This window comes from Ovis aries, chromosome 1 (genome assembly GCF_016772045.2).
Source record: "Ovis aries strain OAR_USU_Benz2616 breed Rambouillet chromosome 1, ARS-UI_Ramb_v3.0, whole genome shotgun sequence".
Lineage (NCBI taxonomy): Eukaryota > Metazoa > Chordata > Mammalia > Artiodactyla > Bovidae > Ovis > Ovis aries.
Genome location: NC_056054.1, coordinates 77,146,946 through 77,173,043, shown reverse-complemented (window position 1 = coordinate 77,173,043; position 26,098 = coordinate 77,146,946). Strand labels below are relative to the sequence as shown.

Below are 26,098 nucleotides of genomic sequence, written 5' to 3'. Positions count from 1 at the left end.
TCCTCTGTCCATGGAATTCTCCAGGCAAGAATACTGGAGTGAGTTGCCAGACAAGGAACATTTAAACATAAACTTTTTCTCTGCCCCTTTTGGCCACCTATCTCGCCTCTAGTGTGCACTGTGCGTTTGTATTATGGGGTAACCAGACCAATACCTCCTCAACATAAAGATCGATTTTTCTTCTGGCACCAGTCATGCTACTCTTTTAAAGATAACATTCCTTTCTCAGTCCAGTCAGGAGTTGATTACCCAAGGTTGATTACCTTGTACATGCAGACATCTTTAGTGAACTCAGATGGTGAAGAATTCACCTGCAAGGAAGGAGACCCAGGTTTGACCCCTGGGTTGGGAAGATCCCCTGGAGAAGGGAATGGCTACCCACGCCAGTATTCTTGCCTGGAGAATTCCATGGACAGAGGAGCCTGGTGGGCTATGGTCCATGGGGTTGCAAAGACGCAACTGAGTGACTAACACTTTCACTTTTGCATATGAAGCCAGTATATTATTTCTCCTAAAGATAGCAATTGGTATAAAACAAATTGGTCAGATGACCTGGGGAAATACTGGGTTGCACCCGATGAAAGTCTTTGGCTTAAATACTTACTGATGTCCTTCTTAATGTTACTAGCTATATTATTTGTATTCTGCCTATTTTACACGATTATTGTTTTTTGCACTACCAAATGTGTCACTGACCTCAGGTAAATTCAGTGATGATTAGGAAACCTGAAATGATTGACCAAGTATGTAGTACTATAAGCTCAACGATTATAACTCTAGTAGTGGGAAGAAGCAACGGAAAGGAACCATTTCTTGGACTTGTAAGACAGGTGATCTGGAGACTTTTGGCTGCTGTTAACTGGGCTTAGTTCAGTAATAGCACATTGAGAGTCTATCAGTGAAATCTTTGCTGATCTGGGAATGAGCCTTCCTACTACTGGGGGGCAAATTTGTCACAAAATGCTTACTAAACCTTGGTTGCAGTTAAGACAGAAATGGAAGGGATTGTAAAGAATGTTGCCCAACCTCAGAATCAAGTCATCAGCTGCTTCAGTCGCTGACCTATGGTATACCCTGAAAGAAGTTCACAGTGAAGATCAGCACGAGGCACTCTGTGCTCTGGCAAAACTGGCATGACAGGCCTGCAGACAGACGTTTTTAGGGGAGAATTTTACGAACCCAGTTTCTTGCATTTTCCCATACTTAGAGGAGCACTGAAACCATTCACTAAGATATCTCCTCCTTGAGAAAAACAGTAAATTTTATCAAGATGTGTACTTGATCGTACATACCCTCCTCTCTAAAAATCATGTAATACTGATCTCTCCCTTCATCTCTTTGGAACAGTTCTCAGATATCTAAGGAAAGCTAATTTATTAGCCATATTTATAGTTTTTGTTCAGGTTTACAAATGATATAATACAGAATCAGACTTTTTTTCCATTGGATAAGTCCATCTCTATCTCCAAAATCCTCCTTGTGGCTTGGCTTCTTTGTCTCTTCTATAGTTCTGAGAACTCTCCTTTTTTTTTTTTTTTTTTTTTAAACTGAAATCCCTGCTCCTCCTAAATTAGAACTTTCAAGACTGAACTTTAATGGTCTGGCCTATATGTGCTGGGAAATAATGTTTTCAAATTGCAGGTTAGAGTCATTGGTAGATTATGAAATAACAATTCAGTTGGATGTAACCAGGGCTTCCCTGGTGGCTCAGTGGTAAAGAACGTGCCTGCCAATGAGGAGATGTGGATTCAGTCCCTGGGTCAGGAAGATCCTCTGGAGAAAGAAATGGCAATCCACTCCAGTATTCTTGCCTGGGAAATCTCATGGGCAGAGGAGCACGGAGGGCTATAGTCCATGGGGTTGCAAAAGAGTTGGACATGACTTAGTGACTAAACAAGAACAACAGCAAGAAGGATGTAACAGGATAAAAAAAAGGAAGGAATAGAAAATATATGAGTTTATCATGTGTGGTAAAGTAAATGATGGCTCTTGAAATGTTTGTAAGGTCATAAAGATATTTCTTAACTTTGGGTGTGGTAAAAAAATTAAAAATACCCACAAGATATGGCAAAAAATATCTTTCCCCAGATTTTTATATTTTTTATAGTAAACTCTTCTGGTTAAGTTTTTACTTTTTTGTGACTTTTCATAATTGAGAAAACCTTTTTACTTCATATCTAGGCTTTAATTAAGACTCTCAGTGCCTGCACTCATTTCCTGTTTGATGTGGAGTAGGTGTTACTGGCGACTTCCCACAGTTTTTTGTGTCTGTGTTAACTTTTGAACTCCTTTGATGCTTTCATTGAAAATAAGTGACTGGTAATAAAAGCTAGAGCTTTAATGAAATATAACTAGGCTTGATTAGTTATTTGCTAGCTTACTCATCTCACATGGTTTTCAAAGACGTGCTTTCCTCCCTATTTCTTTTTTCTCACATGTTCTTGGAGTAACACAATTAAAAGATGTTTAATGACTGCTTTATTTAAAAGTATCCTTAATTAACACATAATACTTTTTTTTACATGTATTTTCAAATGAATTCTTCTCATTTTATCTGAATTTTACTTTGTTGTAATAAATATGTTGTCTTGATTAATCTCTGTAGTTCACAGTCACAATAATAATAATTACATATTCATCCAGGTACAAGAGCTTAGTATTTAAATAATAAAGTTTATTTTCATGTGAGATGTACGTAGAGTGTGGTAAGTGTTAGTTGCTCAGTCATGTCCAACTCTTTGAAGTCCCATGAACTGTAGCCTGCTGGGCTCCTTTGTTCATGGAATTCTTCAGGCAGAGATGCTAGAGTGGGTAGCCAGTCCCTTCTCCAGGGGATCTTCCCACCCCAGGGATCAAACCCAGGTTTCCTGCACACTAAACAGATTCTTTACTGCTGAGCCAACTGAGAAGCCCAGAGCATGTAAAGGCAGTCATTATACCTTTTTACTAAGTACCTGTCTTCCGGGCAAGAAAGAAAACTGTATAAATCTCATCAGGTTTGGTAATTTTTCAGTTAGAGAATCAGGATAATCTCTCTTTTAACCTTTTAAACGAAGAGGTCTGTCATCTTGGGATGACAAGATCCAAGCTCTGGTATCTTTTCTTTTGTTCTCTATATCATACTTATGGTAGAATGGGAATATTAAAAACCTGTAAGAATCATACAAAATTGGTGGGAGTTTTTCCAGTGCTTGAAGGGTGGTCTTGTAATATTATCCACCTTCCACAGTTTTAGCTTAAATGTTTCCACGTATAACTCTTTATTCTTTTTCATAACTGTGCAGTCTTGTTAGCATAGATTGGTTAATGAATTAACATTATTTTTAAAAGTTGTTCCTTAAATCATTAATTGGAAAATTGTCATTGCCCATTGGAATGAAAATAGACTTTACCTTGAATGGTCAGTATCTGGCCAAGGACAAAGAAATTGTTGTTTTCTGTTCCTCTGTCTGACCTTGTTATATTTTCCAAATGAATGACAGTAGTGAATGGTGTCTTAGTCACTTCCCTTTCTCATCTTATATAGCGTGCTCTGATAATGCCTAGTATGCTTTTCCACTTTGCTTTCCTAAAATTGTAATGTTAGGATTGGACCTGGATTTATCCCAGTTCACTTGTTGTGTTTTGCAAATGAAGAAACTGGAACAGAGATTAAATGAACTGATTGATGTTATTCAGCTACTAAACGCATGTGTGCTGTTGCTCAGTCATGTCTGACCCTTTGCGACCCCAGGGACTGTAGCCTGCCAGACTCCTCTGTCCATGGAATTTTCCAGGAAAGGATACTGGAGTGGGTTGCCATTTCCTCTTCAAGGAGATCTTCTCCACCAAGGGATCAAACCTGAGTCTCTTAGGTCTCCTGCACTGACAGGTGGATTCATAGCAGAGACTAAAAGTCTTGTTTCCACTTTCACCTGACACAAAATCAATGACAAATAAATATTAGTTAGATCAAACTGTTCACTATAGCAAATATATTCACAATATTCACAAACTTTTCACTATACTATTCTTTAGGTGAGGCACATTTCTGCATTTAATTTTCATAATAACTTGGCCAAGATCGCATGGTTAAAATAATGACCTTGATCCTCTCCAGTAAATCTTGTATGGCCTTAAAAGGTGGTCTGCCCTAAAAAAGGATCTGGAAGCCATGTTTGAATATAAAATTTTTCTATTGCTCCAGCAGTTATTTTCTTAAATATTGCTTCCTATAGTAATTAACTATTTTCAGAGTTACTGCAGAGGATGACTGTAGCCATGAAATTAACAGACTCTTGCTCCTTGGAAGGAAAGCTATGACCAACCTAGAGAATATATTAAAAACCAGAGATATTACTTTGCCAACAAAGGTCTGTCTAGTCAAAGCTATGGTTTTTCCAGTAGTCATGTATGGATGTGAGAGTTGGATCATAAAGAAAGCTGAGCACCAAAGAATTGATGCTTTGGAACTGTGGTGTTGGAGAAGACTCTTGAGCATCCCTTGAACTGCGAGGAGATCAAACCAGTCAATTCTAAAGGAAATCAATCCTGAATATTCATTGGAAGGCCTGACGCTAAAGCTGAAACTCCAATACTTTGGCTACCTGATATGAAAAACTGACTCATTAGAAATGACCCTGATGCTGGGAAAGATTGAAGACAGAGGAGAAGGGGATGACGGAAGATGAGATGGCTGGATGGCATTACTGACTTGATGGACATGAGTTTGAACAAGCTCCGGGAGTTGGTGATGGACAGAAAAGCCTGGTGTGCTGCAGTCCATGTGGTCGCAGAGTCGAACATGACTGAGCGACTGAACTGAACTGATTTTCAGAGTTATGCTTTTCCTCTGAGTCTACAGAGAAATCTTTGCTGTTGTCGTTTAGGTGTTAAGTCGTGTCTGACTCTTTGCAACCCCATGGACTGCAGCATGTCAGGCTTCTCTGTCCTTCATTATCTCCCGGAGTTTTCTCAAATTCATATCCATTGAGTCAGTGATGCTACCTAACCATCTCATACTTTGCTGTCCCCTTCCCCTTTTGGCTTCAATCTTTCCCAGCATCAGGGTCTTTTCCAGTGAGTCAGCTTGTCACATCAGGTGGCCAAAGTATTGGAGCTTCAGCATCAGTCCTTCCAGTGAATATTCAGGGATGATTTTCTTTAAGATTGACTGGTTTGCTCTCCTTGCGGTCCAAGGAGCTCTCAAGTGTCTTCTCCAGTGCCATAATTCGAAAGCATAAATTCTTCAGCACTCAGCCTTCTTTATGGTCCAGCTCTCACATCTGTGCATGCCTATGGGAAAAACCATGGCTTTGACTATTTGGACCTTTGTGGGCAAAGAGGTGTCTCTGCTTTTTAATATGCGGTCTAGGTATATACTTCTCTTATGATACAGAATTTTTCAGAAGCTTTTGATTGGTTCATTTGTCCTTTTAGCTTATCTTCAAATGAGAATAATTCTACCTAGCTTCAATGTGTGATAAAAGATAGGGGTATAGAATTGGTTGCCAAGCTACCTAGTTGGTTGCCACTGGTGTACCATGTAGGGCCAGTTAAAGAGTGTAGCTCCAACACAATTTCTTGTGTCTAGAAGGAATTTCTGTAGTTTAGCTCTGGTCCAGTGTGTGGTTGTAATTTACGTGATTATAAAAGGAGAATTTGTTCTAGTGATTGTAAGGGAGTTTTTATTTTATGACCAAAGTTACTGTATAGAAAGCTCCCATTTCTATGGAGAATGCACTGCGTCTTGAGTGCTTTTCATCTGTAGCCTGTCTACTCTGTGCACTTGGCTGCCCTATAACATTTCCTACCCATTTACCTTTGTTGTGTTGTGCTGTGCTTAGTCGCTCAGTCATGTCTGACTCACTGGGATCCCATGGACTGCAGTCTGCCAGGCTCCTTTGTCCATGGGGATTCTGCAGGTAAAAATACTAGAGTGGGTTGCCATGCCCTCCTCTAGGGGATTTTCCCAATCCAGGGATCGAACCTAGGTCTCCCACATTACAGGTGGTTTCTTTACTGACTGAGACATCCAGGGAAGCCTAAGAATACTGGAGTGGGTAGCCTATCCCTTCTCTAGGGGATCTTCCTGACCCAGGAATCGAACAGGGTCTCCTGCACTGCAGGTGGATTCTTTACCAGCTGGGCTACCAGAGAAGCCCCCCTGTCTACCTCTAGTCTTATTAAATACTGGGATTTGCAGGTTCTGAATGTATGCACAAAGTGAGTGGTTGATGTGGACTAGACAAGGACGGGACTGGTTTTCTGTTAAGCAGGTGGTAAGAGGCAGATAAATTGGATGAGAGAAGAAAATTTCGTTGGCTAACAATTCAGAAGTATCTGGACTATTGTTTAGTTGCTAAGCTGTTTACTGCTCTTTTGTGACCCCATGGACTGTAGCCTGCCAGGCATCTCTATCTATGGAATTTACCAAGCAAGAATACTGGAGTGGGTTGCCATTTCCTTCTCCAGGAGATCTTCCCAATCCAGGGACTGAACCTGAGTCTCCTGCATTGGCAGGTGGATTCTTTCCCACTGACTCACCAGGGAAGCCCATTTGAGGGATAGGTAATAGAAATACTGTCTCTTGCAATTGGTTGTTATCCTCAGTTTTCAGTGCTACAAATAAAATTCCCATTATGAGTAGCTTAATGGGAAGTTAGGAGAATTCATATCAAAGATTTATTCAGATTATGATATTTAAATTAAGAAGAAACAGTTCTTTATTGTTTAAATTTTCTAGTATGAAATGGAGCAAAACCTTTTGCTTTTATAGGATTATTTTATTATTTCCCGATCATGCTAATGAAAGCTAACATTTATTATCTTCCTTTTCAGACTTTTGGTTGTATCTATTATAGATTTTATTAAAATAGTTTTGAAACGAGAGTTTTCATTTCCGTATATTTCAGGTAAGAAAGGAGGCTTAAGTGATTGACCTTAAGTTTCACAGTTAGTAATTAGAAAAGCTGAGATTCAAATCCAGGTCAAGCTTCATACATCCCATTCTTTATATTACATACTTTTGAGAATGTGGTTAAATGATTATTGAAAGCAAATAGTTGTCTAGAACTTACTGTCCTGTGATATGAAAGCTCTTGTATTTAGTTACTTTTGAAAATAATGTACTTTTAATCTTCTTTTTAAGATGACAGCTCCTGGATTTACCGTCAGTGCCTTCATCCTTCTGTTGCATGTTAGTTTTGTGGTTAATTATCCCAGTGGAAAAGTAACAAAGTCATGCCGTGGAATGATTCCTGAGCATGGTCATACCCCACAGTATCATCCTGTTCACCGCATTTCAGTGAGTCAGGTGACATTCAGGCCAGGAGATCAAATCAAAGGTATTGTGCTGGTATTAACAGTTTGCATTTTTCATTTTGCCTTTTTTTTTTTTTTTACTGTACATTGAATCTTTATCACTGTTGGATTGATATAGTTTCATTTAATCTGTTCATCTGCTTTCATTAGATACCATGATCTTACACTTCTCATTTTTGTGTTTAACTACTACTGATGACTATATTACATAAGCAATATATTTACTATCCATTCAGACTAGGCTTTTTTTTTTTTTTTTTGGACCACACTACGAAGCTTGCAGGGTCTTAGTTCACCAACCAGGAACTGAACCCAGAGCAGCAGTGAAAGTGCTGAATGCTAACCGCTGCACCTCCAGGGAATTCCGCAGAACAGATTTTAAAATATTTTTGTCATTATTTAATATATCTTCATTAACAGTACTATTTACTCAGTAGAAGAGGAAAATAAAGCTTATTTTATCTGGCTTAAGGTATTAAACCCTTATCCTACTTAATATTGTATAATTTCATATGTTTCCTTAATTCTTCTGGCACAAAGTAGGCTGAGACTTAAGGATGTATCTATAATAGCATTTTACAAACTCTATTTTCTGTAACGTTAGAAATGCAAAATATTAATAGATATTTTCTAACAAAAAGAGTTTATGGAAAAAATAAATTTAGAACACTCTATGCATTACATGGATTCTATTTCTTAGAGCTTTAGAGGATACAGTAGGTTGTTAAAACCCTGAGGGATCTGCAATCAAGACACAAGTGTACTTTTAATCAGCATTTTTCAAGCTACTTTGGCCCCGTGAACCACACTCTGACCATAACCAACCTTGTCTTCCCTGTGGAATAACTATTATACCTCATGGAATAATGTCCTGTGCAACATGGTTTAGAATTTCTTTGACTATGAGATGACTTCTACTGTTTTCTCTCCTAAAGTAGTTTTGTATGTGTACACCTGATTTTGTGACATGTTTCCTCTAACAGTCTTTTTGGGGGATGTTGCTAAACTCTTAACTTACCTTTTAATTTGTTTCTCAGTTACTTTGTCAGGGCCACCATTTAAAGGCTTTCTCTTAGAAGCACGTGACGCTGAGAATTCGAGTGGCCCTCCTGTTGGCTCCTTCACATTGATTGACAGTCACGTGTCACAGCTTCTGACTTGTGAAGATGTACAGGTTTGTGTTTCATTTGAAACTGATTTCTATCAGTTTCCATGGGTCTTTTCACTGGAGTGGTGTTTGCAAGATAAACGATGACATTACCTATGTATTGCAAACATCTGAATAGAGTCACAGTGAGCAAAGTTTCCACCTAATTTTTCTACTGGCAATATATTTTTATACATCAACATCCTAGAAAAGGTAAGGCTCATAGTTTTAAGAGTTTATAGCTTTTGATATTTTATCAAAATATTGTTTCTTACTGTACTGAATTTTGAAGGATGTTGATATTGAAGATAGAGCTCTAGAGTGAAACAGAGGTCTGACTTTTGTAATTAATTAATTAATTAAATGAACATTTACTATACCAGGAACTTTCCTGCAAGGGATATAGTGGTGAACAAGATTTGTTATTTGATGAGTTCAGAGCCTTACCCATAAGCAAAGCATATGGACACATGCTATGTGACACAAGCAGAACAAATGGATATAGGACAGACGCATTAGAAGAATAGTATGATGGCTCAGATTAGAACCATACACAGGGTGGGTGAGAAGCATGGCAGAAATGCCGCACTGACTGGAGGGAATTGAGTGAGTGCATTTTGGAAGAGCTTATCTAAGCTAGCCTTCAAAGGATGAATATCCAGATAAATGAAAGTGGGAAACAAGATTGTTCAAGAGAAAGGAATTACTAAAAGATAATACTACATATTTGGAGGCAGGAATTTTTTCTTTTGATGAATATTCTGCATTCTATTTGTATGTATTAATAGAAAACCAGAAGCTTACAGTATAAATGAAATAATGCTTCTGCTGCTGCTAAGTCGCTTCAGTCATGTCCCACTCTGTGCAACCCTATGGGCTGCAGCCTGCCAGGGTCCTCTGTCCATGGGATTCTCTAGGCAAGAGTACTGGAGTGGGTTGCCATGTCCTCCTTCAGGGGATCTTCCTGACCCAGGGATCGAACCCAGGTCTCCTGCATTGCAGGCAGATTCTTTACCACTAAGCCACCAGGAAAGCCCCACATAAATGAAATAATGAGCAGACTCTATACAGCATCAACACACCCAATATTTGTAACTCTCTTCAGTTCTTACATTTCAGCTGACTCTAGAGCCAGCTACTAATTTGGTGTCAACCCATCAACATGTATTTATTGAGCGCCCGAGTCCTTGTGTTTAACAGAATGCCAGGGTTGTACAGTGATAAATGGTTGTAGTTCCAGCTATATTGAGCTATTGAGTAACTGAATGGTAGTTCTTTTCCGTTTTCTTTCAGGGATCAGCTGTAAGTCATAGAAGTCCATCAAAGAAAACAGAAATCAAGGTCTATTGGGATGCTCCAAGCAGTGCCCCAAATCACATAATCTTCCTGTGAGTAGAAGAATTTGCAACTCTATAACTAGTATAATTGAAATAAAGAGAGACTGCATCATTTTTTTATAACTACTGAACGTTTACCAGTATGTCAGAGGTTTGGTATAGAAACGACACCAGTTTACTGATGTAAGTGGTGGTTTTATTTGTTTTTTTCCAGCAGTATATACTGAGTACCTAGCACAGGACTGAGGACCTAATAGACACTTAATGGACATTTGTTGAGTGAATGAAGAATGGTAGTGCCTTCAAACTAATAAGAGCCATCAGTGAATAACTTGAGTCTGTATGGTGTATGGATGAATACTTTTAAAGTTTTGTTCCTGTATTAGTATGAGAATATGAAAAAAAGCAGTCCTGAAATTTGAATGACTTTTCTTTCCATGGTTACCACTTGCAGATTAGATTGTCAGAAAAGTAAGAGCCTGTGTGTTCCTCAGAATTATGAAATTCAGTAGAATTAGAACAGTACTTCTCTCTTAGTCTTACATGCAGTGAGGAAATGGAATGTCATAAAGGGGGATGTCATGAATGTCATTTAAGGGGAGAATTGCTCTCCTACCCTGTCTCTCTTTTCTGCTTCACTTCGTACACAGTGTACACTTTGTACATTGATCTACGTACACCTGTGTGTTGAGTGGAATGTGGAAAAGGATATTTGACCCCAGTAAGAGCTGATGGTTGCTTGTGCAGCCTCTGTATTGCTTCTCTCTTAAGCTGCTTATTGCTGCTGCTAAGTCCCTTCAGCCGCGTCCGACTCTGTGCGACCCCATAGATGGCAGGCCACCAGGCTCCCCCGTCCCTGGGATTCTCCAGACAAGAACACTGGAGTGGGTTGCCATTTCCTTCTCCAAAGCATGAAAGTGAAAAGTGAAAGTGAAGTCACTCAGTCGTGTCCGACTCTTAGCGACCCCATGGACTGCAGCCTACCAGGCTCCTCTGTCCATGGGATTTTCCAGGCAAGAATACTGGAGTGGGGTGCCATTGCCTTCTCCATAAGCTGCTTATTACACATGCCTTTTGGAATAATTTTAATGACCGCTGTGAAAAGTGTAGTAGTAATATGTCATGTACATGTCAGGAGTAGAAGTCTGTGTACTTCAGTCCCCGGGTCTGGCACTCATAGCTGCTGTGAATACGCCAAAAGAACAGAGAAGACAAGAGAGAGAGAACAGTCAAAGTTCATTTAGCAATGAGGTTGAAGAGAGTCATTAGAGATTTGCCTCCTACAAAATTCTGTCAGGTAGTATAGGCATTGTTGTTTTGTTGCACTTTGCTTTATTTGACTTCACAGATTGTTTTGTACAGATTGGTTTGTGGCAGCCCTGCATTAAATGAGTCTATGGGAGCCATTTTTCCAACACATTTTCTCAGTTTGTGTCTCTGTGCCACATTTTGTTAATTATCGTAACATTTCAAGCTTTTCCATCAATATTATGTTTGTTATGGTGATCACTGATCATTGATCAGTGGTCAGTGATCATTGATGTTGCTACCATAATTTGCTGACGTCTTTGATGATGGTTAGTATTTTTTTAGCAAGAAGGTATTTTAAAATTGGGCTTCCCTGGTGGTTCAGTGGTAAAGAATCTGCCTGCCAATGCAGGAGATACGAGTTTGGTCCCTGGGTCAGGAAGATTCCCTGGAGAAGGAAATGGCAACCCATTCCAGAATTCTTGTCTAGGAAATCCCATGGACAGAGGAGCCTGGTGGGTTAGAGTCCATTGGGTCGCAAAAGAGTGAGACACAACTTAGCAAATAAAACAATTTTAAAATTAAGATGTAGATATTGTTTTTTAGATATAGTGCTATTGCACACTTAATAGACTACAGTGTAGTGTAAACACAACTTTTATATGCATTTGGAAAGCCCACAATTCTGTGACTCACTTTATCATAATATGTGCTTTGTTGTGGTTGTCTGGAACTGAACCCTCAATATATCCAGGAAATATCTGTATTAGGTTGTATGTCCCTAGTTAGTTATCTTTTTTTGTTGTTGTTCGCTTCATGATGAGCCACAATCATGGTTCTTTCTAAGCTCGCTGGTACTGCATTTCAGAGCCACAGTCGTTGAGAAGTACAAAATCTACTGGGTGAAGATTCCTGGTCCTATAATTTCACAACCAAACGTACTTCCTTTTACAACACCTGAAGCTACAATAGCACCAATGCCAACGGTACCTTCAGTCTCCCATTTAACAAGATCAGTAAGTAGAGTTTTTATAGTTTCATCAAATGCAGTCTAAAGGAACAGCTTCCTTAGAAATTGTGGTTCTGTGCTTGAGGATGTTTGTAAAGGAGTAGCTGTCCTGGGTTATGGTAGCAGGTTTTTGAATGCCTGTCAGGAAATCAGGAGGGAGTCTTCACTACAACTTTATGACTTATAGGTTAGAATAAGAGGAGTGCAGGACCCTACATGTTCAAGGTGTGGTTGTGACATTCACATGTAGTCTATACTAGCAGTGGATATGTTTTCATTTGAAAATAAATCTAAAGCAGCAGGGTTTAATTTCTTTTTTAAAATACAGCCAAATAGCAAACCTGAAGAGGGAGTTTAAAGCTGAAGCTAAATTTAGGTTTCAGCTAAACTGGGAGGGGTATGGGGGTAGAATCTTGAAATGGTGATATAATTCTTTACTCTTATTTCAACTAAGGCCAATGAGTACTGCAGAATTCTATAGGTTGGACTCTTGCAAGCTCATCATCTAGAATTCTATTTAGGCCCTCTGATTCAAAAGAAGTACAGTTAAAAGAACACATCTTGGAAAGGGTTTTTCATGTTACGAACATTGGAAAGGCTTTACTGAAAGCAATTCTGATGAATTAGACTTCTCAATTCAGAAGTGACTATAACAAAAAATGTCTTAAGGAAGGTTATTACAGTCAGAAGAACGAATTTGGGCCTGAATTCTGATTCGTCTAATTTCTGTTTGAGTTTGGACAAATTATTTAAATCTTAAAGTCTCAGTTTCTTCACCAATAAATGAGGAATAATAATATCTAGTTCTTATAGAATCATATATTACTGTGAGAACCGAGTAGAATGAATATAAGATTTCTGATTGATTTGTACTTAATAGGTATTTAGTAAACACTAGTTCATTTTTTCTCTTCCTTCCACTTTCTTGTCTCTTTATAGCTCTTTTTTCTCATAGGGAAGGCTAAATCTCCTATGCTCCTATATAGTGTCTTGTTTTGTTTACCTTCTTTTCCACATTATGCAATATGTGATGAGCCATTTGATTACATTATTATGAACTTTTGTTTGACCAAACAATTCGATTTGTTGTTTGCAGTAATTCTCAGTTTGTTTAGTCTCAATGTTTATTTATTTTAAAGTTGCTTTAGGGCATTCCCAGTCAGTCTGGATCTGAGCTTCCCAGGAGGAATCTATTAACAATCTAAAAAAAGATTGTTATCTTTTCTTATATTCATATAAAAAGGCATTAGTTCTTGTTGGAGATTTTTTATTGTATCTCTGTACCAAGTTTATAATCTCCAATTATGGAGAGTTTCATTCAGAATCATAGGATGTTGGCACTTGTAGAGAGCTAGAGGAGACCCTGAGAGATAAATTCTTTAGCAAACACAATGGAACGGTGGAATAAAGGGGAGAGCAGAGACAGACTAAACCCATGTTTCCAGGCTTCTATTGGCTTATTCTCTCCACTCTACTATACTTTCTCTTTAAGTTCCTGTGAAATAATAAACAAAAATTATATATATATATATATTGGCCTCTGCTTGGTTTCTGTTAATAGTTGGCCTTTTGACCCTAGTTCCTGATACAGAGCTGCTAAATCCTTTGGAATCTCCTGAATGATGGGGTATCTTTTGTTCTAGGTGACTCTTGGTGGACTCCTATATGGGGGCTGGTCCCCCAAAACACTGATCCATGATTAGAAGCTTGCTGCTTTCAGCCCACTGACCCCATTCTCCAGAGAAGGGAGAGAGGCTGAAAACTGAGCTAATAATCCTTCATCCCACATGATAGTGGTGGTGGTTTAGTCGCTAAGTTATGTCCGACTCTTGTGACCCCATGGACTGTAGCCTGTCAGGCTCCTCTGTCCATGAGATTCTCCAGGCAAGAATACTGGAGTGGGTTACCATTTTCTTCTCCATCCCACATGATGGAGCCTCCATAAAAGTTCCAAAAGTGTAGGTTTCAGAGAGCTTCTGGGTTGCTGACCACACAGAGGTGCGGGGAGGCTGGTGCCTCAGAGGGATCATGGAAGCTCTGCACCTGCCCCTTCCTGCATGCTTTACTCTACGCATCTCTTCCATCTGGCCATTTGTGGGTTGTTATCCTTTTATAATATACTGGTAATGTAGTAAGTTAACTATTTTCCCAAGTTCTGTGAGACATCTTTATAAACTACCTAACTCAAGGAGGAGGTGCTGGGAACCTCCAGTTTATGGCCAACAATTCTGAAGTCCAGGTGGCAACCTGGGGCTTGTGATTGGCATCTGTGATGGGCATCTGAAGTGGGTGCAGTCTTGTGGGACTGAACCCTCAGCCTGTGGGATCTGACACCAATTTCAGGCAGATAGTGTCAGAGTAGAGTTGAATTGCAGCACACTAAGTTATGTCATCAGAGAACTGCAGAGTTGCTTATTGTGGAAAATGCCCACACCTGTTTGGTGGCCAGAAATATTGCTAGAGTAGAAGAAGAGATGAGAGTTTTTCTGTACAGTTCCCATTAAATCTAGTTACTTAAACTCATGTTTCGCTCTCTTCTGAAATGTGGTGTCACAGCTCATTCTAACTCAGTATGACTGCTTGTTTGCTCTGTCAAATTGTAGAGCTGACATTTTTCAATAGTCTTTGTTATTTGCAATACCAAGAAGCTCTGAATTAAATCATCATAGATTGTTTTTGCTTCTTCTCCACTAAATTGTTATTATGATTATTGGAGCGGTGGTATATATGGGAGTAACCATTTTTTTCTTACATTATTTTAATATCAAACTGAACTTGAATTCTAGAGGCAGAGTCCAGGATCTAAATATAAAAACTTGCTAATGGTTTGTTTGTTTAGTTTTAAAAATTCCATCTCTGAAAGCTAGAGGATATCCTTTAGGCAAGAATGTCAATGTGGACTTAAATATTCCCTAAGAAATTTCTCAAAGTTTACTCGAAACTTTGCTCCAGACATAATTAATGTGAAGTATTCTCTGTATTAAAGGGATCTTAATACTCATGTGTGATTATAGTCCAATTAATGTTGTGTCTTCCAAATTTTAATTAATATTAATTAAATTTAAAAGTTTACAACCTAACTACTGCTTTGATAATTTTTAATTTGGGATGTGGTCTTTTTCCCCTTGTTTGAATCCTTATTATGAAAATATATTCTTGTTAAAACCCATACTTCAAGGTAGCAGCTCTTCTGTCGTTGGAGATGAATTGCCTGTTTGATAATTAAGAGTCTTTCCCCACCCTGTCATTTTTCTAGTTCAGTGCTTCAGACTGTGGGAACAAGAAGTTCTGTATCAGGAGTCCTTTGAACTGTGACCCAGAGAAGGAGCGTGCCTGTGTCTTCTTGTCCTTCACACGAGATGACCAATCAGTGATGGTTGAAATGAGCGGTCCCAGTAAAGGCTATTTATCCTTCGCATTTTCCCATGACCGATGGATGGTTTGTACCTCTCACTTACATCAGTGGTGGTGAAAGGAGAGTCACTGGAGTGAGTGATAATCAATAGCAGTTTAGCATTTGTTCCAGGGTCAGATTCTCATACTTTAGGGAGGAATGGGAAGGGAGGGCAGAGAAACTAACTTGGATTCTCAGTTAAGCAGCGTTGAGTTGAGCCATTCCATATTAATATCTCTAAGGACAAGACTGTCCTGAGGAAAGTCAGGAAAAGCATTTTGTTTCCAGCGGATTTGCCACTTTGTCTACCTCTGTGTCTGCGATAAAGCAGGAAGTGCAGTTAAGAAAAAGCTGCTCTTCATAAAGTCTCATGTTGTTTGTGATGCTCTTCAACTCCTAGTTTCCTCAAGTGACTACAGCCTGGATTGCTGCTCTTGTTGTCCCCATTTTGATGGTCATGGCACATTTCCCCAACAGGGAATTAAACCTGGTGTCTCCAGGCATAAATGGCTTCTTTACTGGGTCTACAAAATGTCCCACTCTCCTTGGGTAGTGCTGAACGGATTAAGAGATTCTGTAGGTGGCAGCCTTGTGCTGTGGTGTGGAAGAGCAGAGTCCTGCACTAGCATTCTGATTTCCCAGGAGAGGAAGAAGCTATAAAGGCCAGGACATTGTCTATCCTGTTCCAGCAGAGCTGACTGTGGAGGGGGTTGGTTGCAAATGGAGAAAGCCTCTCATTTCCACATTAACAAATGCAAGGAGTCTTTTCTTGAGAGTTTTCTTCCTGTTAGGTTTTAAACTTAACATCACTTTTTAAGGAAATCATTATTTTTTAAAAAAGAAAAGGAACTCTGATTTCCATATTAACAAATGCAAGGAGTCTTTTTTTTTTTGGCAAGGAGTCTTTTCTTGAGAGTTTTCTTCCTGTTAGGTTTTAAACATCACTTTTTAAGGAAATCTTTATTTTTTTAAAAAAGAAAAGGAACTCTGAGATTCTGTGATAGAAGAACAAATATTTTCCTTCAAAGTGCATGCTAATTGCAGTAATCCTTGATATGCTGGCTGCAAATATTTCAGGGAGCCAGGTGTGACTTTTTTGGGGGTGGATGACATTGTGATATGACCTGTATATTTTAAAATGTAGTTTCACAATGCACTCATTATCTTTTTTCATTCAACACAGGTTGTACCTTAAACCTATGAGATAGAAGATATTTAGTAGGCTTCTAAAAATACCATAAACAAATTGTGACTCCTTCCCTTTTAAAGTTGCTTTTATGGGAAATTTTATACTTGATCAAATGATGTTGCAATTCTTCAAAACATTTTCCCCATTTTTCTTTTTGTGATTTCCATTATACTTACAGCATATCCTTTTGTTCTCAATTTTGGCAAAAATGAACCTTATTCATATGGTGCATGAGGAGGCTGGGTTAAAAATAAATGTGACTGTAAAGCTATAAGGAAAGATGGTGATAGTGCCTGTTATGTGAATGGAACTGGCTATGAAGGAAACTCTGAAGATGAGTCCAGCAGGGGTTAACAATGATAGCCTTGTTGGAGTAAGTGTAGGTTTATTAAGGTGCATGTGTAAGGTAGAGTACACATTTGGATATGTATTCTAGTCACTTAAATAAAAGAATTCTAGCCAAACTCCCTGCTGCTGCTACTGCTAAGTCACTTCAGTCATGTCCGACTCTGTGTGACCCCATAGAGGGCAGCCCACCAGGCTCCCCCATCCCTGGGATTCTCCAGGCAAGAACACTGGAGTGGGTTGCCATTGCCTTCTCCAATGCATGAAAGTGAAAAGTGAAAGTGAAGTCGCGCAGTCGTGTCCGACTCGTAGTGACCCCATGGACTGCAGCCTACCAGGCCCCTCTGTCCATGGGATTTTCCAGGCAGGAGTACTGGAGTGGGGTGCCATGGCCTTCTCCGAAACTCACTGCAGTACTACACTAACATGTTTCCTTTTCTGGTCACATAAAATCTGTCAGCCAGAGGAAAAGACACTATTGTTACAGAGAGTGTTGTGATGAGGAGCCTACAAGTAGAACAATTAATTCTGTTCTAAGTCGTAGGCATAGATGACACAAAAATGTTTACCTCTAATTCAAGATATATTTATCTTACTTAGAAATCTTATGTTTCTCGTATAGTACTCATCAAACATGTTTATAAAAAGACTTAATTATACAGGTGCAGTTAATTTATGGAGCAAGCCTATTTGATGATTAAAATCGTCTGTACACCTGTTTGCCTAAATTGGGGGAAATAAATCATCACCAAAAATATTTGTAAAGTGGTTGTTTCTATTTTTGATTATTTTTAAATTCTTAGGATATTTTTATGATCTGCAATTTCTTATCAGTATGTCATATACGTTCAAATACCAAAAGTATCTGATGTTATGAATACTGATTAGATAAGCTAAATTATACCTTTTTTCAGTTTGGTTTGTACATTAATGATAGCAGTTCTGTTTTGCTATTAGACCTCATTACTAAAATTAAGAGCACAACTTTCCATATTTTTTCTAACAGAATTTGCTAATATCTGAATTTTAACTGAAATTCAGAATATACACGTCTCCCTCATCTTAGATTTTTTTTTTTGTTCTCTGAGATAAAGCATTCAAGTATATACACTGTATTAGCTGCTGTTCTCTGTTTCCCCTTGTGCAGTGTTGTCTTATTCTGTACATAATTTCTTAACACTCAAATTCCAGAATGCTCCCAGTGCTGGGAGCTCCCTCTCTTGTGTGTCCAGTTTGAAAATTCCAGCTTCTGGTGGTTACTTCCAGATGACTGTTCTGGACAACACAGGCCATCATCTACAAACTGAATTTATTATCTACCCTTCTAACATCCTTTTGTGTTTTCCATTCTTGGTGATCAACAACAATAGTAAAACAGTAACTACTGTTATTCATCTCTTGCTTCTTTTCAGATACTCTCTGGGAAACTTATGGGCTGGTTATCTCATTCGCTGCTGCCACCATCTTCTCTGGTGTTCAAGAAAACTTTTGACTTAGATTCCTCTCTTTTACTCGCCTCTCAGGTTGTTTTACCCACCATAACTTTTTGTTTTGAAAAGTTTTAAACCTATATGAAAGTTGAGAGACTAGTATAATGAACACCAGTAAACCCTTCACCTGCATTTGTCACTCTCTCTTTTTCCCTGTGTGTGTGTGTGTGTGTGTGTGTGTGTGGGTAGATTAACTTTTTCACTGTATATTAACACATTTTTTTCCCTGCACTATTTGAAAATCAATTTACTATCATGACATTTTATGTTTCCTTTTCAGCATGTATCTCCAAAGAAGGATATTCTCCTACAATTATCATAATATCACCATCAAATATACAATAATTTTATTCAATATAATGTATATTCAAATTTCCCTAATTTTCCCAATAAAGTCATGTATATATATATATATATATATAAAATCTCTAATCCAGACTAATCAGTTATCACTCAGTGCATTTAATTATTATATCTCTTTAATCTCCTTTTCTTTAGAATGTTTACCCTACCTTTTTTCTTGATTTTTTTCCTGGCTTGTTGTTTTGTAGAATGTCCCACAATTTTTATAGTAGATTCAGGTTATGATTTTAGACCACATTTGAGGTAACCTCAATCCTAGCCCCCAAAGCACTGGTGAACCTTTAGTAGTTACAGGAAAATACTGTTTTCTTTAACATATTTTCAAAACTTTTCAAAGTCCTTGTTGGTGTTTCTGGCCTTGTCCTGTATATGTTTTAGCTTTGTGTTACCTGTTTCCTAAAGTTTCCATATACTTTTTATATTTCTATATCTTTGGTGCTAGAAGTTCCTCAGTTTGAAAAACCTTCCCCTTAATTGCAGCTCTATCTTATCCGCATGTATTTTTTTATTCTCCGAAGCATGGTTAATGCTATCTTTTCTGATAAGCCTTTTCCAATCCTTTGACCCTACCTAATTTGTCTTTCTATAGCACTTTGTTTAAATCTCTATTTTATCATATTTCACATACTATTTTAATTGTCTCCTCTATTAAAACACAGTCTTTGATCATAAGTACTATGTTGTCATCTTTGTTTCTCTCACTTGATATTTTCTTATAGAGTGCATTCTAGATGCTGGAGCTGAGAGGAGCAAACAGGGGTAGGAGGTTCTGTCTAATTCTGGGGTTTGGTTGGAACTTCTCATGTGTGTTCTACCATGCTCCAAATTTGGGGTTTCTACAGCTGCCTGGAGCATAAGGTTGTCATAACACCTTCTCTTCCCCTCACTGTAGAGCCATGAAAACCGAGAGTTACCTCTCCATCCTCATCTCCTCACCAGTATTTGAGAGGTTTGCCTTAATGACTTAGTTGACTTACGCTCAGTTTGCCTCAAAATCAACCATTTTGCTGTATTAAATTTTGGTTGAAATAACAAGAAAATTCTGTTGTTTCATTGATGATAAACATTCTAGAAAATACACATTGTTTGTTTAAATCAGAGATCAGCCAACTTTTTCTGCAGAAGGTTAGATAGCAATGAGTTCAGAATCTGTGGGCCGCATGGTCTCTTTGTAGTTACTCAGCTCTTTTATAGTGCTAAAGCAGCCACAGACTGCTGTAAATTAGTATGTGTGGCTGTGTTCCAGTCAAACTTTATTTATAGGCACTGAAATTTGGATTTAATGTATTTTCACTTATCATGAAATATCATTCTTAAAAAACTATTTAGATATGTAAACACCATCCTCAGCTTGTGGCCTGTACAAGAACAGGCATCAGGCTAAAGTTGGTCTGTGTGCCATAACGTGTAGTGATTTAAATTATGACAACTCCAAATTTCTTGAGTTGCACCAATTCTGATTTGAGTAGAAGATGTGTAACAGGGAACTGCTTTGCTAATGTTATGTACTTGTATGTAAAAAGTGGAACTTTTTACAAGAAATTTAAAATTTTTTGTAAATTTTACAAATGTTAGAAAATCGTATTGGTATTTTTAACAAGACTTTAATTATAGCTTGTTAGTCTTGGGTCTTGTTTAAGGAATTTAGTGACAAAAGCTGGTTAAAGACCTTGTTAGATAGTTTATGGAGAACAATTTAGAATAGATGAAAGAACCAAAACTGTACACAATAACTTAAAATCCGTATTATTTTTTTGGTGGTGGTAGTGGTGTTTATCGCTAAGTCATGTCCAACTCTTTGTGACCCCATGGACTGTAGCCCACCAGTCTCCTTGTCCATGAGATTCTCCAGGCAAGAATACTGGAGTGGGTTGCTATTTCATTCTCCAGGGGATCTTCCCCACCCAGAGGTTGAATCCACGTCTCCTGCATTGGGAGGTGGATTCCTTAACCACTGAACCACCAGAGAAGCCCTGTCATTCATTTGTACCATAACTTAAATGCACTTTAAGGATGCAGTCTGCTGTTTGATAATCACTTTAAATAAGATTTAATTTTTAGGAATATTGGAGATTAAAGGAAAGATAAGAATTCGACTGACAAAGAATGCTCCCTTGTTGAAATTCCCTTGACCTTTTTTTCATTTGTCATTGTTTTTCAGGGTGATGATGATGCTTATCTGTGTATTCTTGAAGATCAGATTGTCCACATACAACCTTCCCATTTGACAGGGCGAAGTCACCCTATAATGGATTCTGGGGTAGGTATGAAGATTCTGGAACTGTCCACCTGTTGGTCCATCTTCTGGCTATATGGCTGACAGTGCCATGGCTGTGGTGCAAAATAGCTTCCAAACCTGCAGCTATAGCAGCAAAGACCAAACAGGGTTCTGGTAGCAGAGTTCCTATCTTACAGTCTGGGAGATACCTTTTTGCATTTTATTATATATATGTGTAAATTGTTTGTATTTAAGGTGTATAGCATGATGTTTTTATACCCCTCTCCATAGTGAAATGATTGCTAAAATCAGGCTAAACAATATATCCATTGCCTCAGTTACCTTTTTCTTTCTTTGTGATGAGAACAGCTGAAATCTACTCTCTTAGCAGATTTCCAGTATACAGTCCAGTAATGTAAACTACAGTTACCATACCCCTTTTCCATGCTTTAGAAAGCACAGGAAAGTTTTCTTTTTTAGTAAAAGATGAATTCTTGTTTGTTTCACTTAAATTTTTTTCTATTGCATCTGTTAAAAATATTTTATCATTTGTTAAGAAGGTCAAAAAAGCTTGTAAACAGATTTTTAAGAGGTTGGTTCAGTTCAGTTCAGTTCAGTTCAGTCACTCAGTTGTGTCTGACTCTCTGCGACCCCATGAATCGCAGCATGCCAGGCCTCCCTGTCCAATACCAACTCCCGGAGTTCACTCAGACTCACGTTCATCGAGTCAGTGATGCCATCCAGCCATCTCATCCTCTGTCGTCCCCTTCTCCTCCTGTCCCCAATCCCTCCCAGCATCAGAGTCTTTTCCAATGAGTCAACTCTTCGCATGAGGTGGCCAAAGTACTGGAGTTTCAGCTTTAGGATCATTAGTGACACAGAATTTCTTGACTGATGAGAAATAGGTGGATATATGGTAGGTGCTGGTTCAGTGCCTTGGGCAATTATCTCAAGTGCCCGATGTTGACATCTGTGCCACATGTGGCCTATTTCTGATAGAGAAGTGTCATTTTGACATGGCAATTGACAAGCAAATGAATTCCGAAGGGGCAGTAGCTACCACCTAGTGACATGTTCTGTGCATAGCTTTCTTGTGAGGTTAGAGCTTATCACAAGTTGCATTTAGGCTACCAGTGTATTACTTGCTAAGTATTTCTTTAGTGTTGTTGATTGTATATTAGGGGCCAGATGGAGTTAGTACATCTGCCAAAGTTTCTAGCCTAGGTAGTAAAAATACTATTTTTGCCAAGTGGGATAAACACAAATACTGGGAGAATGTGTTTCTTGTACTCTTCAAAGAGGAAGTGGAAAAACAATGACACTGCAGACAAAACATGCACAGAGGATCTTAGAGAAAGGAAATTGAACAGGTCCAGGATTTTGATCACATCTTATTTTTAGCAAATATTTGGAATGTGCTGAGAAGACCCATTGTATGTGTTTGCAGGATCCTCTTGAGCACATGGCTTGGAGGTTGGCGGATGGTGTTATGCAGTGTTCTTTCAGAAGAAACATTACCCTTCCTGGGGTTAAGAATAGATTTGATCTAAATGCAAGCTACTACATATTTATAGCAGATGGTGCAGCTGCTGATGGTAAGTATATTGATAAAAACTATCTTTTTAAGGTTTGTCTCTCATTTTTTTTCTTTCCCTCTTTTTTTTTTTTGGAGAGACTATGGTAATTGCTCTTTTTTTGAGATATGCATTTGTGAATAAAGAGTTATCAAAGTTTCCATCTTTGCCTGACAGTTTGACTTCAGTTGACCTTCCAGCTTTGTTTCCCTGGAAACTAGGTAAAGGTAGTGTCAACTATGTTATAAGGCAACACAATAAAAGTGATTTCTGGCTGGTAAACTGCATTTGGACCAGGAAAAACTATAAATACCTGATCAACAGCTGGATCTTTGAGCTTCCTTGGATGTAGTGACTTTGGCAGTTTCCTTGCAGGGACCCTAAAGGCAGGACTATGTGGGGTTTTTGCAGGAGATATTGGCTCTTGTGGATGACCTGTCCAATATGAATCTCATCTCCTTGGACCTGAGCTTTCTCCAGGGTGGAAGAGAGGGGTAAAGGGAATAACTCCTTAACAGCTGAGTAAGCTTCTACAGGACCTCCCTTTGAAAAAGGATGCCTCATGGTGCCCTGCAGGTGTACTGTGTTTCCTGTCTCACAGCCTTCTAAGTCAGTCTGATGCCAGGTATAGCTCAAGGAAGTTTTATGAGTTTGAATGTTTAGTTTATCTTTAATACAGCCCTGGTAGGTATTGAAACACATTACAAAGAATAAACAGATTTATGTTTAAGGTCTTAGCTAATGATATTCTGAAGAATTGCAGGAAATGCCAAGGTAATGTTGTAGTTAGTGACTCATCTCCCAAACTTAATATCCCCAAACTTGGAGCATATGGCCTACTCTGAAAGTGGTGAGGCACTGGGCGCATAGAATGGAAGAATGGGGGTAAAAGAGGAGGAGGAACAGAAATGTGGTGTGGGCAAAATTGTGAAAAGCCTTGCTTGCATAGTCTGTCATGTGGTTATTTATTTTTAATTGAAGTACAGTTGATTTACAGTGTTGCGTTAGTTTCTAGTGTACAGCAAAGTGATTCAGATGTATATTTGAAACTATACATGTATTTCTGAAAAACATATATTCTTTTTTAGATTCTTTCCACTATAGCTTATTATAAGATATTAAATATAGTTCCCTGTGCTATACAGTTGGACCTTGTTAATTATGTCTTGTATATGGCAGTTTATATTCTATCATGTTGTTTAGCCTTTATACTATAGGTGAAGTAGAGGTTCAAAAGGTTTTAAAGCAGGATGAAATATCTACTCAGTGTTAGAGAAAATTTAGGAATATTTGCAGGTTTAGTTGTGGGTGATATGTTTGGTTGTCTTAGGCAAATCGTGTATTCTTACTTGCACCAATAACAGCAAATGTAGCTTGAAAATAACTTTGGTTAAATGATAATAATGGGTAAAATTACCTAGTACATAATGAGGCCAGTTGTTGGCTCAGCACTACCATTAAGGTTTTCATTTTCTCTTCATAGAAACCTACACAAGATATGCATTATTATTATTCTTCCTGTTTTACCTGGAAAGAGACAGGCTTCGAGAGGTTAGGTCATTTGCCCAGACAAGTAAACAGTGGAGTTGGAATATGAACCTAAACTCTTTGAGCTCACAGCCTCAGTGTTCAATACCTTCTAACATGGGAAATGTAGGAAATGAATTTTTAATGAGGAAAAACTCAAATATTTGCATTTTAAAACATATTACTAAAGTGCAGGTAATTGTATTATTGTTATCCGCAGCTGTCACTTACAATAAATTGTATGTATCTCGTTATTTCTTATAGGAGTTTTTTTTTTAAAACTGAACAGTTTAAGAAATACGATTTATTAAAACTTTCTTTTAAGGTTTCTATGTTATTTTAATTTTTGTTTATTTATTTACTGACTGTGCTGGGTCTTCCTTGCTGCGTGGGCTTTTCTCCAGCTGTGATGAGCGGGGGCTACTCTCCCTTTGTGGTGTGCAGGGTTCTCACTGGGGTGTCTTCTCGGGTTGCAGAGCATGGGCTCAAGGGTGAGAAGGCTTCAGTAGCTGCAGCGCAAGGGCTCAGTAGTTGTGGTCCTGGGCTCTAGAGCACAGGCTCAATAGTTGTGGTGCCCAGGCTTAATTGCAGTGCAGCATGTGAAATCTGGGATTGAAGCCTGCATTGGCAGGTGGATTCTTTACCAGTGAGCCACCGGGGAAGCCCTCACAGAGATCTTATGAATAGATATTGTATTGCCTGTTTGTAGAGGTAAGAGAACTAGAGCCTAGAAAGGTGAAGCGTAGCAGACTTAGGAGTTAAACCCAAGTTGATTCCAATTACAAATGCTGTGCCCTTTTCCTCATATCCAGCTATTTCCTTTGGTGCCCAGAATGTCATAGGTACTCCAAAAATGATTATCGACTTGAATGGATGCCTTAAATTGCTAGAAGATTTAACAGTTTGCATTTTTAAAAAATTCATACTTTAAAAGGAAAAGTATCATTTATTTTTAAAAATTTCTTTATTTTTAATTGAAGAATAATTGCTTTACAATACTGTGTTGGTTTCTGCCATACATCAGCATGAATCAGTCATAGGTATACATATTTCCCCTTCCTCTTGAATCTTCCTCCCACCTCCCACCCCTTTAGGTAGTCACAGAGCACCAGTTTGAACTTCCTGAGTCATACAACTAATTCTCACTGGCTATTTTACATATTGCAGTGTATATGTTTCCCTGCTACTCTCTCCATTTGTCCTACCCTCTCCTTCCTCCCTGCATCCCCTGTGTCCATAAGTCTGTTCTCCATGTCTGCATCTCCATTGTTGCTCTGCAAATAGAGTCATCAGTACCGTCTTTCTAGATTTCACACATATGCATTAATATATGATGTATGTTTTTCTCTTTCTGACTTACTTCACTCTGTATAATAGGCTCTAAATTCATTCACCTCATTAGAACTGACTCACATGCATTCCTTTTTATGGCTGATATTCCATTGTACACATGTACCACACAAGTGACAGATAGCATACACAAGCGAAGTCGCTCAGTTGTGTCTGACTCTTTGTGACCCCATGGACTGTAGCCCACCAGGCTCCTCCATCCATGGGATTCTCCAGGCAAGAATACTGGGGTGGGTTGCCATTTCCTTCTCCAGGGGATCTTCCTGACCCAGGGATCGAACCCAGGTCTCCTGCATTGCAGGCAGACGCTTTAACCTCTGAGCCACCAGGGAAGCAGGTACATTTAAATAGGTGAATTCCATTGTACTATAAGTTATGTGTGTTTTTGGGTGTATGGTGATGACAACTGTTTCTTCTTAGTCCAGCATTATAGAAATTAGAATGCATTTTCTGATAGAAACAGTATTTTAATTAATTAGTATTTTCCTGGAAAAACCGAGTTCATGGATGATACATGCGCAGAATAGAGGATTGTTTTATCTCCCTCTTCTGCTGGTGTTGCTATGGTGATGGCATGGTAGGGAGAGTCTCTACCATGTTTTGTG

General features: G+C 38.5%; 1 protein-coding gene across 5 annotated transcripts in view; it reads left to right on the top strand.

Moving 5' to 3' along the window:
• The window catches only part of FRRS1 (ferric chelate reductase 1), a 53,295-nt gene that overhangs the window by 6,221 nt on the left and 20,976 nt on the right, over positions 1-26,098 (top strand). For 3 of the 5 annotated variants that reach the window (XM_004002224.4, XM_060412063.1, XM_060412079.1), the window contains exons 2-8: positions 7,130-7,325; positions 8,340-8,476; positions 9,743-9,837; positions 11,903-12,050; positions 15,300-15,482; positions 20,986-21,084; positions 22,490-22,637. In XM_004002224.4, coding sequence (XP_004002273.3) covers positions 7,130-7,325; positions 8,340-8,476; positions 9,743-9,837; positions 11,903-12,050; positions 15,300-15,482; positions 20,986-21,084; positions 22,490-22,637 — 1,006 coding nt within the window. Of the gene's footprint in view, positions 1-6,819; positions 6,894-7,129; positions 7,326-8,339; positions 8,477-9,742; positions 9,838-11,902; positions 12,051-15,299; positions 15,483-20,985; positions 21,085-22,489; positions 22,638-26,098 lie in introns of all 5 variants that reach the window. The other 2 variants (XM_060412081.1, XM_060412077.1) reach the window with 1 other exon arrangement.